Here is a 16,715-nt window from a genome sequence, read left to right on the forward strand (position 1 = left end):
CAGCACAACAGCATTTTAACGTAACAAAAATGGGGAAAGAAAGTATCAAAGGATTATATCTCATCGTATCATTGATATATGTTGTGTTCAGTATAACGAGCACGGTCAGTCATTGTTGGGTACAAGCCACGCCTGAAAATGTGACGATAACTCATCATCACAGACAATTGGGATTGTTCATGCAATGTACCGATGGTAAGAGACTCAAGACACAAAAGATTAACCAAACTCGTCACCGTGTATTCCAGGCTTTATTTTCAATGATCTTAAGATTATCCAACCTCGTCATTGTGTATCCCAGGCTTTATTTTCAATCATCTTAAGATCATCCAACCTCGTCCCCATGTTTTCTAGAATTCAATGCATTTACGTTACTGATAGACACCAGAGAATTTTATCTTCAGGCTTTTTTACCAGTTGTTATAACTGTTTTGACCCATAAATTGCTTGATATTCTCCAGGCTTAGCATTGTTCTTAAAGTGAAGTTATATTTTGATGATTTTATCGATAATACGCAGGAAAAGAGGTTAAAGATTGCCAACTTTCTACCCTAAACAGCACTAATCTCTATCCTATATCATTCATTCAAAATCAACCGTCTTTCGGTTACAAAGTGGGTGCGTTTATAAGAGGTTGAAAAATGAATGGTTAGAACTCTTTATTGGTTAGAACATTATAAGAAGAATTTGCACTTACATTCTTTAGGTGAAGAATATTGTAAAGACTTACCGGAAGATGAGCACAAGATGCCGGAATGGTGGTGGGATGTGCGGGCGTTGGTGATCGTATCATGTTTGTTCTCCTCCTTTGCGACTTATGTGGAGATTCTTCACTTGTTGTTCGAGAAAGTGCAACGTTATTTCACAACGGTGGTCATGTTCCTGGCGAATTTGTTGTTGTTGATTGCTTTGTCCATGTATACTAAGAAGGTTGATGATTTCGAGGTAAGGAATGAACGTTATTTCAACTCTCCTGTAATATTATAAATTTTCTGTGCGATAGTAGTGTATTGGTTATCAATCTTGACTGCTATCCAGGAAGTCGAGGCTTGATTCCCACTTGGTGCTGTGATTCACTTGGCAAGTAAATGTACCTTTGTCAATCCATGTTGTGTGAGGGGAATTAGGTAGACAGAAACTTGATTGTCATCGGTGATTGCACAAGGTATCAATTCCACAATACACCATTGATGAGGTGTGAGGTGTAAGCGTGTGTAAGCCTTTCTTCCCTAAAGGCTCACGCTGGATTCATGCATTCAATCCGCAAGATGTTTGGTAATGTTTTCTAAGCTATCAGGCAGTAGAAACCATCAAATAGACGATTCTAACGAGACAATATCAATTTCATCTGTCAGACAAAATTTAACGCTGAGCTTGGACCCATCACATCTGATTTTCTTTCAAAACCTAACTTGAAAAGTGACAAAAATGACTCTGAATTGACCCTGATACTTTCCGAGCTTGCAGAAACGTACCGTGGAATCGTGAATAGCGGTACATCCCCGTACCTCATTCTGCCTGAGTAACCGTCTTTACAGTGACAAAAATGACTCTGAATTGACCCTGATACTTTCCGAGCTTACAAAAAGTACCCTTAACAGAACCACATCCTCGTACCTCATTCTGCCTGAGTATATCCTCATTCCCGGTTCTCTCTCCATTTCGATATAATTCGTACCCAACCTTTCAATTTTTTTGTCCTTTTGGTTACCTGTTGAGATAGAACTCTTTTTTTCAGTGGAATTATGAACTTTAATTTTTACTTTGTAATATTAGGTTTACAACAAATTTGGTTATGGCGGTACTTACGAATACAAATACGGTTGGGGCTTCATTCTGTCGTGGGTCGCATTTGTGGTCGGTATCGCAGTCATTGTGATCGGTGCTGTGTCAGCAAAATCGATCAATCGTGAATTTGAGTTGAATATGTCAGCAGAAGAACCTTCAAAGAAAATAGAAGCTTGAATTTTTATAAAAAGAAAAAAAGAATGAGACAATGCAATCCTTTAATCACTGTATGATAAGTTTTGATACCTTATTACATGAATATCAGGAGACGTGTAATTAACACGAATTGAGAAATTTTGTGTTAATTAAAACCCCTTGAATTAAAACCAGTCGTGGTGTCCTTGAAAAAGCAATGAAATTCGCGTTAATTTTTTTGCGTGTTAATTTCAAGACCGTTAAATACTTCCATACTTACATTCATGTAATAAGGTATATTCTGAAAGAATGGATAACTTACTTTCCCACTTGTGAGGGGCTTCCGTGAATCCGGAAAAAAAGTATTGCTGGAAAATGACCGGTATTGAAACACCGGTACTCTCGTTGGTACATTTTTGACAGGTATTAGAGATTTTTTTTCGTGAAAATCACCGGTATTCCCTACCATCGGAAGTCACCCAATTTTGAGGTGATAACGTAAATTTTTTGGGACACATTTTTCTGTCCTTTTGTTTGAGATATGAGTTAGGATATATTTTGTAAATAAATGATTTTGTAAATCTGATGTCTTACTGTACAATGTACGATTCTTTTATCTTCAACTTTTTACTTTGACGAACTTTTGATGCAGTTTGTTGCATACACGCTTTTTTTATAAGAATACACTTTATAAGAATGTACATGATGAAAATGGCCAAAAGATTAAGAATAATGCTAAGAATATCACAATCATAGAATTTTGCTACTGAAGCTAAGAATGCCATTTATAGAGCATTTTCAATTATAAATATCAATTAGTAAGGCTCACTCCTCCACAAAAATGCCATTTTATGCTTGAGGCGTATGTACTAAATGCTACATCTAGTCTGAATTAGAATCCTGACCTAAGAATGCTCATGCTGTAAGAATATTTTAGGATGATTTCCCCAAAAAAGCTAAGAATATTCATAACGAAATGGATTTTCAACCATTCTTATAAGAAAAAAAATTATTCGGCTATATCCCACTTGACTATTTGATTGATTCGTTTCCAGTTTGTTTTGTTAGTTTTTCATAGTATCTGAACTCGAAGCTTCAAAATAAACGTTAATATATTTTTGGAAATATTTTCAGTTATCCAAAGTTAAATTGCGTGTGTCTATTTTTAGTACCTAACTTTGGGATTTTTATAGGTAAAATTTCTGACGCCTCCCCGGGCAATTAGCCATTTTTTATTTTGAAAAAATTTCGAAATCCCCCCTCCCCTTTTCTACTATTCGGAACCGGCACCTTAGAGTACTTTAAACTCTTTTCGTTTCGATGCAAAAGATAATCTACAGATATATGACCTTGAAAACTATTTTACCCAAAAACATTTGAACCCGGGATTTGAACAGACATATTCTAAGATAAAGAAATACAGTGTTACATACATTAATGTTCGATAACGTACGTTATGTATGTTTTATCAACACTTTAAATCGTCTAATAGGGTCGTCTGAGAGCCTAATATAAAAATCTTATGATAAGAAGTACGGCCGTATTTCTTGACTGTACTGGAGTGGGAAATATGAAGGTTTTAGAAGTTCGAAAACAAAGAAGTCCATAACGATGTTATCGTCCGTCAAGATTAGCACGCGGGAAAATACGGTGCGGAGGTTAAAGCCGTTTATGGCTGTAGATGAAAAAATGCCGCGGAAGTGATGAATTATACATTGGACCCCCTTCGAATTTTTACCCGCCCGACTTTCTATTTCCCGCGCGGCTTCTTTTCCCTTCTTCCGAATTCGTCTTAGTTAGACTATAGGATCGTCTGTTATCATAAGCATGTAATGGGATAAAGGAAAATTAACATACATCAATTTTATTTCTGACCTTTAAATTTGGGTGTTAAATCTTTTTTTCAGAGACAAAAAGGTTTAAAGTACAAAATAATTTTACCTTTGCATACGCTACAATATATTTTTTCTCATTCTGATTGAATTAAAATTTGATGAGTAGAGCAATAAGGTCTAACCCTCATATACATATCATGAAAAACAACTTATTTTAAGAAAAATTCTACTTTCAGCCTAAGAAAAAATTCATTTTCCGTGGAAATGCCGTAAAAAATCGAAAGAAATTCGATTCCTATAATTAATTCCCCTAATTAATTTCATTTTCAAAATTATTCCATCTCTAAAATATTCGGCCTATATCTTAACGAAGTTTTTGAATCAAAAAGAGAGCTGTTCTTATGAAAAATCAGAGGAGAAGAGCAGCAGTCTGGACAAAATACAATGAGAGGGAAAAAACTGCAAAAATGTAACAAAAAACATTGAAGGAGAAAAGTCAAGCAGAATACTAAGGGAAGGTGAAAATCAGATTTTAAACTTGTTTATTAATTTTAGAAGTGTGAAAAGAGTAACAAAAAATTAAATTTTTAAAGTAAAAATTGCATTAAATTTTATTTTGGGTTGAACTGAATTGTTTTTTAAGACGAGCTTTCCGATTCTCTGTTCTAATGGATAATCATGGTTGAGCTAAATGTCAGAGTAGTGATTTTACAAGAATGAAATCAGACAAATCGTCTCAGAACCCTCTTTAATACAACCCCTCCTCACTGACCCGGTAGGATTTTTTCAGCCAGTGGGGATAAAAATAACTGACTGAAACTCGATGGATTTGACATTTCCATATTTTTTATTGCTGAGGATTCTGATGTTTTTTCAGTGAGAAAATTCAGTGGGGATGGGAAAATAGTAAGTATTTGGCAGTGAGGATTGATTTATTTGATTATTTTCAGTGGGGAAAACAATTAGAGGATGATTTTCCACCGGGGACGATATTTACGGCAATTTCTCCAGTGGTAAGGGGTCCCAGTGGGTCTGTGAGAAGGTTGTTTTAATAGCACCAAAAGCGTTTTCTCCTGTGACTGAGAAAAGGGGTATTATTTGAGTTCATAAAAAAGGCTGTATAGCCGTCTTAGTCTGTAAAGAGGGTCTATTCTTCCAGAGAAGTCTAATTCTAGATAAGAAGTTTGCTTTGCAAAAGGGTTTAAATTGGTTTTAAATAAGTTTTTAGGCTAAGTTTGAATAGGGCTATCTAAAAGATGATGTTAAATAATGAAATGTGAATGTTTTTCTGAAGAATTATTTTTCCAACGTGAATCAAGCATAGTAGACCATGGCCAGGTACCTCAAAACGTTTCACTTTTTTTCAAAATGTCGGTGAATAAACTTTTGATATCTTTCTTGGTCAATTTGAGGGTGCTGATTCGGAATTTGAATGTTACCAAGCTTGGAAACCCGCAGTTTTTGCGTAATTTGCGATTTTTTGCGTTTTTAAGCAAAATTGTAAGCCCTGAAAATTCGTGATTTTTGGCGGGTCTTCAAAATCAAAAAAGACCTATACCACGTGATAGAGCTCTTCAAACTGAGCAAAAAAATGTATTATATCAAAGTCTCAACTTTTCTTAATCAAAAGTTATGGGCGTTTTTGTGGCAAAAAAGTGCTATAATTTTGCATAAATTATGCAGATTGTGGGGAAATTCCCTGTTTTCAATCAATTTTTGACCATAAAATCGTCTATAACTTTTGATCTAAAAAAGTTGAGACTTTGATATAATACATTTTTTTGCTCAGTTTGAAGAGCTCTATCACGTGGTATAGGTCTTTTTTGATTTTGAAGACCCGCCCAAAATCATGAATTTTCAGGGCTTACAATTTTGCCTAAAAACGCAAAAAATCGCAAATTACGCAAAAACTGCGGGTTTTCAAGCTTGGTAACATTCAAATTCCGAATCAGCACCCTCAAATTGACCAAGAAAGATATCAAAAGTTTATTCACCGACATTTTGAATTTTTTTTTTATTTTTGAAACAATAACAATCCACTGGCCACGGCCTATAGGTAAAGCAGTACAGTTAATGCTCTCTAATTCGACGTTCAATTATTCGATAATATTGAAAGCAGGGATATGTAATAGCGAAACTGGATATAACGCACATTTGAAAAAGCCTTGTTCTATCTCTGTACCCTGACATTTAAATTTGATATGAAATTTAACTTTTCCAAACTTAACTACAAACTTGTAAAATTTGGATATCCTCTTAGCCAATGATTTTGCGGCTGCATTTATTCCTCACGATTAAAAACTTTTAATTATCAAGAGGGTCTGTAAAACATTGGTAAATGACAATTAAAAAAATGAAAAACATTGTTTTCATTAGTAAAGTTATAAGAAATTTCTTCTGTAAGATTATAAAAGAAAGTCTTTCGCCATGAAGTTATCTCGTGTTTTAATTATGTTATCTTGTGTCGTGGCGTCCACTTTGCTAATTGCGGCAACCGCTGGCGTCGCTTGGGGTCGCAATGAAAATAATGGCGCGTTAATTGGTTTGTGGAAATTTTGTGATCGTGCTATTTGTCACAAATTCAAAGAAATGACGGTTGAAGGTATGAGGAATTTTCATCGATTTCCAAAGAAAGTAGCACCCCTGTCTGACTGTAATATTTACCGAGAAAAATTAGCTATACCCTTATTTCATTTAAACAATGGGCTATTCTATTAAAAAGCCATACATGGGGTGGACGAACCTTTTCAAGTCAAAAAAGAATTTGTGAAAATTTGTGGATACCCCCTGGAGAATGGCAAAATTTGAAAAAATACCCAAAATTATTTTCATATCTAAAAGTTAGGGTGGACGAGCTAAAAATCAGTCTTTTACCCCCTGGAAATTTTTCTCGAATTACCCTCTGGAAATGGTCGTCCACCCCCCCCCCATGTATAGATATAAAATGGAATGACCCAATTGCCAAGAAAAATTAACACCCCTGTCTCACTGAAACGTTCAAGAAAATTTAGCACCCCTGTCTCACTGAAACGTTCAAGAAAATTTAGCACCCCTGTCTCACTGAAACGTTCAAGAAAATTTAGCACCCCTGTCTCACTGAAACGTTCAAGAAAATTTAGCACCTCTGTCTCACTTAAATGTTTACCAAGAAAATTTAGAACCCCTGTCTCATTAAACCTGCACTTGATACTTGATAATTGCCCGTTGTATGCTTGCAGAAGGATCAAGGGTGAGTGTAGAAAGACCTACCTTCGGGTAGATAGCTATCCAAAGAGGAGCTTTCCGACTCGCAAAACTTTACTTATTATTGTTCACAGGTTGGTGGTATGCGATTCGAGTGAACATGGTGTTGTCTTTATTGAGTGCATTTAGTGGATTCATTCTCTCCTTTGCAATGGTATTGAATAACTCTTTGAGCACCATTTGGTTGGCCCTCATCTACTTCATCTCAGGTAAGACAAATCCTCAGAACAAAACCACACTCTTTTGAAGGGCTACAGCGAACGCTCTCACTGGTATTCAGCCTATCAGTGAAACAGGTTATGCAAATTGCTTTTGTGTACGACGTTGTGAAAATGATTTGCTGCAGTGCCGTTGAGAGTATTTTAATATTCACTCCCTCGAACAGATGTAAAATAGAATGGAAAATCAGTAATTTATGACTGAAGTTAAAAAAACATTTCTATAAATATTATTTTCTGGCGGGCGCAAAGTCGCCCCTTGCTACGGCAATATGATGTTTTGGCAATCTTGATTACCAATGGTTTTTCATCTGATCTTTTTTCAGGTCATTTTCCAGCGTACATTTAACTTTACATTTGTTTTGCTTCTGTCGTCTAATTGGGAAATCTGTCGTGACCGTGCCTCTCAATGAACTTTCTGATAATATTCTTCAAAATGAATAATGCTTTTTAGAAACCACCCTAGTATACTCAAAATAAAAGAAAAGGTATCAAACAATGAAAACTCCTTCAAGTTTAGAAACACCACCGAAGACGAAGTAGAGAAAATAATTAGTAACCTTAAGACAAATAAGTCTCAAGCGGAAAATGATATACCAGCGAAAATAATTAAAAAATACTCTCACTTATTTGCAAGCTGCTTCTTTATAAGCATAAACGACTCCTTCAGCTCAGGCTTTTTTCCCAACATTTCCAAGTTCGCGACAGTCACCCCAGTCTACAAGAAAAATTCTAAAAACGATAAAAGTAACTATAGACCAATAAGTATGCTGCCGGTAATATCCAAAATTTACGAAAGAGTATATCACAATCAAATATCAGAATACTTTGAGCACTACTTTGATGAACAACAATGTGGTTTCAGGAAAGGATATTCCACTCAAACCTCTCTTCTCCCAATGGAAGAGCTCTGGAAGCTAGCCAATGATAAAAAAGATGTTTTCGGGGCACTGCTCATCGACCTTTCTAAGGCCTTTGACTGCATGTGCCACAAATTACTTGTAGCAAAGATCAGTGCATACGGGTTCGATGACCTTTCCACTGGGTTAGTCAAGAGTTATCTAGAAAATAGGCAACAAAGGACAAAAAAGTAGGCAACGAACTGAGTAACTGGATCAAGATCAAGGATGGTGTTCCCCAGGGATCAATCCTTGGCCCTCTGTTTTTCAATATTTATATCTGTGACCTCTTTTTCATCATTGAGGATACTAAGGTTGCGAATTATGCGGACGATACGACACCCTATGTTAGTGCTCCTACCTGGATTGAGTAAGTGGTAAAACTAAGCTTTGTAGCAGAAAAAATCTTCACATGGCTTTCGATTAATCAAATGGTTGTAATGCTGACAAATGTCAGCTAATAGTTAACATCATTGACGACTCGCTCTATCTAAATATTAGAGAAGAAACTGTTTTCAATACCAAAACGTCAAAGATTCTTGGAGTAACCTTCGATAATCTTTTGGCGTTTGAATCGCATATAGAAAATCTTTGCAAGAAAGCTAGTTTGAAAATAACCGCCTTAGCCAGAATGAGCACATATCTCACTTTAGAAAAAAAGAAACGATTGATGAATGCTTTCATTAAATGCCACTTCAATTACTGTCCTCTCATATGGATGTTTCATAGCAGAGCTCTAGAGGATAAAATAAACAATCTACATAAGATGCTTGAGAATCGTTTACTCAGACTACAACTCATCATTCGATGATCTGTTGAAACTTGACAACGGTTCCACCTTTCATCAACGAGCAATTCAATCCTTATCCACAGAGCTATTTAAATCAAAACTCAATGAATCAGAAAGTAAAATATTTCTCAAAAACCAATGTAAGATCAAAACGAGAAAAAGGAATTCCTTTCGTAGTAGAGTAGTTGAAAGTGAAATGAATGGAAAATCGTCTTTAGCTTTCCTGGGACCTAAAATCTGGGCTACCCTTCCCGATGACTATAAAAAACTTAAAAACCTAGATGAATTTAAAAAAGAAATCAAGCAATGGAGGCCCACTACTACTACGTCCTTGCCGAAACTGTCGCACTTTTATCCATGGCGTTGGTTTCATTGATTGAATTTAAATTAATTTGTAAATAATAGTTGATCTTGAGTATCAACCTTCTAGATAGATTTGTAATTAATAGTTGATATTGATTAGCCTCGAGCTAAGTACACATTGTACTACTTTGCATCAACTTTAAAGAAAACAAACATAAACATAAACATAAACCGTAGTGACGGAGACGTAAGGTCTGTAATAGGCTTCAGAAGGCCTGACAAGGGAACTTCAGTCACCGCGTTTGGCCTGGAAGGGTAAACGCGCGGTGAAAGCATAGCAAAAATGAGTGATTATGAGGTGTTCTAAGGCCTGCAATAGTCTTCTTATTATGAAGAGACCATTTACAAGAATAACTTACATTTGCACTGTCCTGTCGTTTTTCTGCTAACTGCAAGAGACGAGATGGAGTTTTTACAAGCTTTTATTTGATTTGGCTGGTCGTTAACCATTAATAAAACAATTTTGTTACCTTTTCTAAAGAACGTGTCATTTTTACTACTTCAACTGAACAATTATTAAAGTATCACATAAAAACTCCATCCCATCTGAACTGGAAGGGTAGGCCATGAAAAATTCTTTTCCCTTTCCAGGTGTTCTGTCAGCATCCAGCCTCATCGTGTGGGGAATCAAAATCACACCACCCTATCGTCTCTCGTACAGTTATGTTCTTGGTTTGATCGCGTTTGTGTTAGAATTACTTGTCATTGTTTGTTGTTTTTTGGAAGAAGTTCAAAAGAGGAGAAATCGAAGAAGTTCATCATCAGATGGTTCCAATAGCGATCTGCAGAATTTACAAATTTAACTGGCTGGGTTGTTCAATTGTTTATCATTGAGCTTATGTTTAAAAATAACAATTTCGCATTGCTCCAGTATATAGTTTTCCCAGCTGGCACACAACGTTCTTTCAACGTTTATCTAACGTTCACAACGTCCATATAACGTTAGATGAACGTTGAAACAACGTCGTGTGTCAGCTGGGTTCGTTACTAATCAAGAGCGTTCATATTGGTTTTAGATGTGGATGGTGAAATTTGTCGTTTTTTTTTTAATGTTCCGAAGTAGGCACTTTCTCTACCTCGAAGACGTAATTTGTGAATATGGCCTAAAATTAGCATTGTTCAATGATTTAAACATGATAATATAATTTGATATCTTCGAAGAACATTTGTGACTTTATGATGGAATATTTGCTTGTCCCAAGAGGAAATCATACCACCATATTTTCTATCGAACAGTTATATGATATTTTTGAACGCATTGGAGTTGATCATTGTTTTTTTTTTGAAGGAAGAAGAGCAATGAAGTGATCTAAAAAGTTTGCATATTCAACATAGTGATGTTGGATCTTTGATTTTCTTCACGACTTTCAATACTTTTAGGAAAATTTGAGTTCCTCGAAACAAAACATTGTAGCCCTAACGCTGTGGAAAATCGTATTCGACGTATTGATTTTTTTTTATCAAAAAGTTATTAGAGGGTACTTTCAAGTTTATGTCTTTCATTTAAAAATAAATAAGTCTTAATCTTCATCTTTATCAACCATGTCAGAGCATATTCTCTTCCGGAGCCATGGATTTTATTGTAAAATAACGGATAACATAAGAATCTTCGCAGTAGTCAGACACCCCCTTCTCACAAACCCGGGAAGATTTTTTCAGCCAGTGGGGGTAAAATTAACGGACTGAAATTCGATAGGGAATGATATTTCCATGCTTTTTATGGCTGTAGATTTGAATTCCATTGTTTTCAAGTCAGAAAATTCAGTGGGGATGGGAAAAATAGCATAATATTGTGCAGTGAGGATTGGTTCATTAAGTTACTCTCAGTGGGGACAAAAATTTTAGGATAATTTTCCACCGGGACGATATTTTGGTCAATTTTTCCAGTGGGAAGGGTTCCCAGTGGGTCTGTGAGAAGAGGGTGTAGTCAGGGAAACAAAAGTGTTCTCTCTCTTCAATACAAAAATATCAAACATAAAAATTGTAAATTTGCGTTTTACAAGAGAAAGTCTTTACGCAGAAAAATATTGATTAGACGTTCCTCGCTATAACTTAAGGGAAAATAACTATTTGAAAACAATAAGAAGTTTTTGGGATAAGGAACAGAAGTTTTTTTTTGTTTTGGAACGAATTTTGACATATGTTACAAATTGTACAAAATGTTGGAACTCGAGGTGAAAAATGAATTTTTTTTCCTATTTGAAATACTTTGAGGAGCTTTCCAGTTAGTTTTAGATCTAACCTGGTGAAACTTTATTTTTCAAATATGCTTGTTACTCTTCGAAGGGGTAAAACTTCAAAGCTTACGCACAATTTACCAAAACGTCCTCAACAAAGATTTAAAGCAACGACAACGCTGGATATTCAAAACAAAAGCGTAAATAACGAGGAAGAAATTTGGAAAGAAAATTGGAAAAGACGGTGTGAGCTTGCAACAGCTTACAGAGGTTTAGCAAAGTGAGTATCTTTTTCATTCTTATTTTATATGTTATTGCTTTCCTCTACAGAAAAAAAAATTATTTCCAAAAGAAATTCTTTCGGACTTCGAATTCTTTTTTCAGTTTTCAAAAGGCCTTTAATTTTTGCTTGTCTTTTTTAATTTCTTCTGATTCTTGGTAACGTTGACATACCGAGGTTAGAAAAAAATCCTTTAATTACAGTTTCCCACAGAAGGAGTCAAAGCGTTTCAAACCAACAATTTCTCCCCTAGTTAAACTCACATAAAGAATTTCTTTTCATCACTCGCAGGTACAACATGCACGAAGGAGTGTGCAACCATCTCTCAGTCAAAACACCCTCACTACATACAAAAGGAGAACGTCAATTGATGTTAACGGCGCCGTACGGCATTTATTGGACGGAGGTTACACCTAGACATCTTGTTGGTGTGTATTTCAACTGGTTTCAGTTTCGTTTCAATAGTGATTGGCCTATTCCAGAAAAGTCTGTATCCCTTATGTTGAGGAGATGCAGGGTCGGATACAGGAGGTAGGCTATCTTATTCATGGAGAGTAATTAGTTTCCATATAAGGTAATACGATAAAAAAGTGCACTCTCCTCCATTGGTTATAGCCTCCCTCTGTATCCGAGCCTGGGTGACGTCATCTAGGGCGGTCTGGCAAATAAAAAATCCAGGATAGTCTGTCTGGTTTTTTTGTATAAAAACTCAGGGTGGTTAGTAAAATGAGGTGGAAAATCCAATGCCGTCAGTAAAACGATTCAAGAGTTGTCCAAAAAACGAGAAAAAAACCAAGTACCTTATCGGAGAAAAAATGTCGGGTGACGTAAACTTTGAGGGGGTGACGAAATTTTTCCCCGATATTTCTTCACCCGACCAAAACTTTTGCCCGATTTTTTTATCCCCAACCAAAACTTTTACCCGATTTTTTAAACCCTAACCAAACTTAAAATCCAAATTTTTTAGACCTTTATTAACCGAAATTAGTGCTTTAAACGCCGAATGAAAAGATCTTTTTTCGAGCTAGTGAAGGAAACCATTTCATTAGGACAATTAAGTTGGGTGAAAGTGACTAAATTGTAAATTTCGTCGGAGAAAAGTGACGAATCTGAAATTTTGGTCGAGGGAAAGTGACGAAAATGCCTCTAGGTGACGGAATTTTTCCCCAACAAAAAAAATGTCGAAGTTTTATTTAGTCGGGGCTTTTTTTTGTCGGGGAAAAATTTCGTGAAAATATTAATCATTGCAGAGTTTCTCGCTAGGTATTTTATTAACTTCTTCTTTGGTTTTACTATCTAATGATATTCCACTTTTGATCATATTGTCAACGATTACCTAACCATTATTTTAGGTGTTGATTTAGAAACAGGTGAATTGGTGGAAGGAAAGGAGCCACCGGAAATCACGGCACAGAGTATTCACATGGGAATATATGCGCATGCGCGGAAGAAAGAAATCAATTGCATCATGCACACGCATGCCATGTATACTTCTATCCTTGGTACTCTACAGGTAGAAACGATTTCTTGATATGTTTAGATATTTCCCGATTGGGCCAAAAGACCTTTTCATAAATTACATTACGAACATTACTTGCCTCGTTTTGAAATGATTGCCATGGTGACTAACTCCCAGTGGATTATATTAAAACTACTTCCTATTCATAAGAAAATCATTTAATGCCTCAAGAAGCATAATCACTATGGTAATTGTTTGAATACGAGGCAAGTGATGTTCGTGACGTAATTTATGAAAAGGTCTATTAGTCGAGGAACTGAAAGAAGTTTATACAGATGAATATGCAAAAGAGTACTGTGCATGAGGCTCTTCAGAAACCGTAGAGAACATTCAGTCACGGCCAGCAAAAAGAGAATAGCCCGGGTTCCACTTTTTGATAGACTGGATGGCGCTGATGAGTTTTTTTGCCTTTGCGTGAGTTGGTAGCAAATCCGGAGCGCTAGATCTAGTCCCTTTCTGGAGGATAATTTTTGAAAACGAAAGTGAAAAAATTCAAGATGGCGTTATCCTCTAGTCTACTTCAGTGGAGCAAAGTTCAGTCAGAAGTAGCCTTTAGTCTAAGAAGAGCACGAAGAAAAGGATCGAAGGGAAGTAGAGTAACCCAGGGAGAAAGAGTGGCGCCCTCCTCTACATTCGGTGGATAGTAATCAAAAGAGGAGCCTCCGACTGTGGTCACACACATAACGTGCAATCTACCCCTTCCATAGGATCCAGGCATCCAAATGATCCACCAAACTTCGACACGTTTCCTCAACAATGTCTCTTACGATCAAGACTTCCCTTTAATGGCCAATCAAACGTCCAACCAGGTAACATAACCCTCTTTTTTATTTTTCATTTCTTAGAAATTTCATTTTTTTACTTTAAGAGTCCGAAATCGACTAGCTAGTCTGACTTTGTTACGTTGGTTGATATGGACCAGCCTTCAATTCACTTCAATCGCCCTTGCACTTGAACAACAGCCTCATCAGACCTGATACACAACGCATTTATGGTTTGCTTAAATCTTTCTATGTCACCAACACTTCGAACAAACAATTGAGACAGGGGACCAGGGGGTACTAGGTTCCGAGATGTCTGAGTATGTCTGAGTCGACCCCGATTTTAGCATTGTCCAAAATCACGGTATATTGAGTATAACAATAAAATTTATCTGTGATACAAGCCGTTTTGGGGGACCGTTATTCTAGTCTTTTACTCTAACTGCTCTCCTAGCTCATTTTGTTTTTGTTTTTTATTTCTGTTAGTATTTATCCTCTGTAGTAAGTTTTTTTTTTTTCCATTTATCAATTTATTTATTAATTTATTGTTAGCTTAGTTTGGGTTCCTTCCTCCTGGCGGTATGATCTGGTGGTCCTTTTGCGGGAGGTTAGGAACCTTTAGTTTTGTACTATTTGTTCGTGTTACATACAATATAGATAAAAAAAATAAAAATAAAAAATAAAAAATAAAAAAAAAATGTCTGAGTCAGAAATTGGCGTTTTAGGAACCCTTAGAGAGACTCATTTCTCAAAATTTCTATCGATTTTCACTCGATTTTTGTCCAAATATCGGAAAATCACGACCCTATGAGAGAGGAAATTTTGAATTTCGTGAATTTTGAACTCTTACTTAATTACTCAACTTTCTTTTTAATGGTTTTTGTACCCCTTTGAAAGACTTTCGAGAGTGTGAAAAAGGACATACCCGGCACCCATTTTACCTAAGTACCCCCCCCCCCCCCCCCCGGGACAAAGGAGCATGAGTAAAAAGATAGCGCTTTCTATGAAAGCTATTTTCCAAATTTCATCAAACGGATTTCATGAAATCAAGATATCTATATGTATGAGGTAGACTTTTATACGCGCGAAGCCGGCGTTCACGTAGCCAGTTTAAAAGTTATACGCAAACTAGTGAAAAACGCAGGAAATTTTTGTGTCTTAAAATACTTGAACCTATGGCATTCTTTTTATTTATTTTTTCAGGAAGGTGAGCGACTTGGTCGTGTGTTGGGAAATAAAGAAGTCTTAATGATGGGTCATCACGGCTTAGCAACCGTTGGCAAGTCGGTCGCCATGGCATTTGATCTGCATTATTATTTTGAGAAAGCTGCCGAAATACAAGTGAAAGCTTTACAAACTGGACAACCATTGAAGTAAGTTCGGGGAAAGGGTGGGGTTCTTAGGCAAAATGGATGTTGTACATTCGCGTACTTTCAATTTTCCTTGTTTATCTAGATTAAAGGTTTTGTTTTTATATAAGTGTTTCCGTTTCATATCTGACACATATTTTATATCAGGACAGTGTCTTGCTATTGTTATATTATTCTGATATAAGCAAAAAATGTTTTTCTTTTCCTCTTTCTGACCGCAATCTTGCTCCACATCTGCGTGTCAATCCAATGTGAAAAAGCTTGTGAAGTAAAATTGACGAGTAAGCAAACTATATCACTCTTATTTAAAAACAAAACCTTTAAGAGTAACTACTTTTTAGTGAGGCCCTTTATGTTGTAAATTTCCACACGCTTTTCCTCATAGATTGTTATCAACAGAAATTGCAATAGATACGCATGCGCAGATGGTCGATTGTCAAGAATTCACAGCACATGCCCATTTTGATGCTCTCCAAAAAACTCTTGAAAGAGAATATCCTAGCTTCCTAGCTTGAAATGTCAATTGTGAAGATTCTTTAGTTATATCAATGCCAGAATAACTTAAATCTATAACAGAGCACTAGAAAACCACAAAAAACGCACTGGAGCGACCACACATAAAACAATTTTGGTTCGAAACACAAACTGGACTTTGACCCATACTAAATTACGGCAAAACGCCCATAATATCCACGTTATGTTATATGGATGTTGAAAGAACGTTGTGTGGCAGCTGGGATGCAAAGCTTTAAGAATTCGTGACCTATTCGAGAATAAGTTCGAGTTTGTTATTTTCACCTTTGGAAACGAACTTTCTACCAATGCACGTACAACGAAAATTTGTTAATTTACTCGAAAACGAAGAATAAATCTATTATTATAATACTCGAACGAACAACTTTATTCATAAAATGTTTTTATAGTAATCTTTTGACTGATACTCGGCGGAAGATGTTCTTCAAGTCTGATTCGCGACCCTCCTTATAAAAAAGACCGTCCAGGGATAAACGCCTGATATTTTTCGGGTGGCTAAGGGTACCAAAAATATAAGAATAGCCGAGCCTCGACAAAGAACTACTGGTTCTTTTAAAATAAATGAGTGCCAAAGTGCATTTGTAGAATGTTAGTAGACTGCGTTTACTAAAATCGAACTTTTGGATTTCGAACAAAAAAAAACAATAAACAAACAAAACGTTCGAAACAGAAAATAAACCAAAATAATTATTATGCTGAATTTCGAGATATTAGTCGGCTTTAAAAGAATGGATAGTTTTTCAGTAAACACTGTTTAACAAATAATTAACGAAACGTTTCGAATCGCTTCGATGAACTCAAAC

The 16,715-nt window shown here is 36.0% G+C and overlaps 3 protein-coding genes across 3 annotated transcripts; all 3 read left to right on the forward strand.

Annotated features, from left to right (window-relative positions):
- Positions 1 to 2,624, forward strand: LOC136811236 (peripheral myelin protein 22-like). Its single transcript, XM_067067849.1, has 3 exons — positions 1 to 195; positions 707 to 945; positions 1,777 to 2,624. Exons 1-3 carry the CDS (start codon positions 30 to 32, stop codon positions 1,963 to 1,965), a joined length of 594 nt encoding a protein of 197 aa, XP_066923950.1. The 5' UTR covers positions 1 to 29; the 3' UTR covers positions 1,966 to 2,624.
- Positions 2,625 to 6,040: 3,416 nt separating this feature from the next.
- On the forward strand, positions 6,041 to 10,743 carry LOC136811311 (lens fiber membrane intrinsic protein-like). Its single transcript, XM_067067926.1, has 3 exons — positions 6,041 to 6,360; positions 7,076 to 7,210; positions 9,863 to 10,743. Exons 1-3 carry the CDS (start codon positions 6,186 to 6,188, stop codon positions 10,072 to 10,074), a joined length of 522 nt encoding a protein of 173 aa, XP_066924027.1. The 5' UTR covers positions 6,041 to 6,185; the 3' UTR covers positions 10,075 to 10,743.
- A 753-nt stretch (positions 10,744 to 11,496) lies between these two features.
- Positions 11,497 to 16,268, forward strand: LOC136811237 (putative aldolase class 2 protein PA3430). The gene is made up of 6 exons (XM_067067850.1): positions 11,497 to 11,728; positions 12,020 to 12,156; positions 13,081 to 13,241; positions 13,955 to 14,056; positions 15,212 to 15,381; positions 15,764 to 16,268. Exons 1-6 carry the CDS (start codon positions 11,538 to 11,540, stop codon positions 15,891 to 15,893), a joined length of 891 nt encoding a protein of 296 aa, XP_066923951.1. The 5' UTR covers positions 11,497 to 11,537; the 3' UTR covers positions 15,894 to 16,268.
- Positions 16,269 to 16,715: the final 447 nt, after the last annotated feature.

Source organism: Clytia hemisphaerica, unplaced genomic scaffold (assembly GCF_902728285.1).
Source record: "Clytia hemisphaerica strain Z4C2 unplaced genomic scaffold, Clytia hemisphaerica genome assembly, whole genome shotgun sequence".
Classification (NCBI taxonomy): domain Eukaryota; kingdom Metazoa; phylum Cnidaria; class Hydrozoa; order Leptothecata; family Clytiidae; genus Clytia; species Clytia hemisphaerica.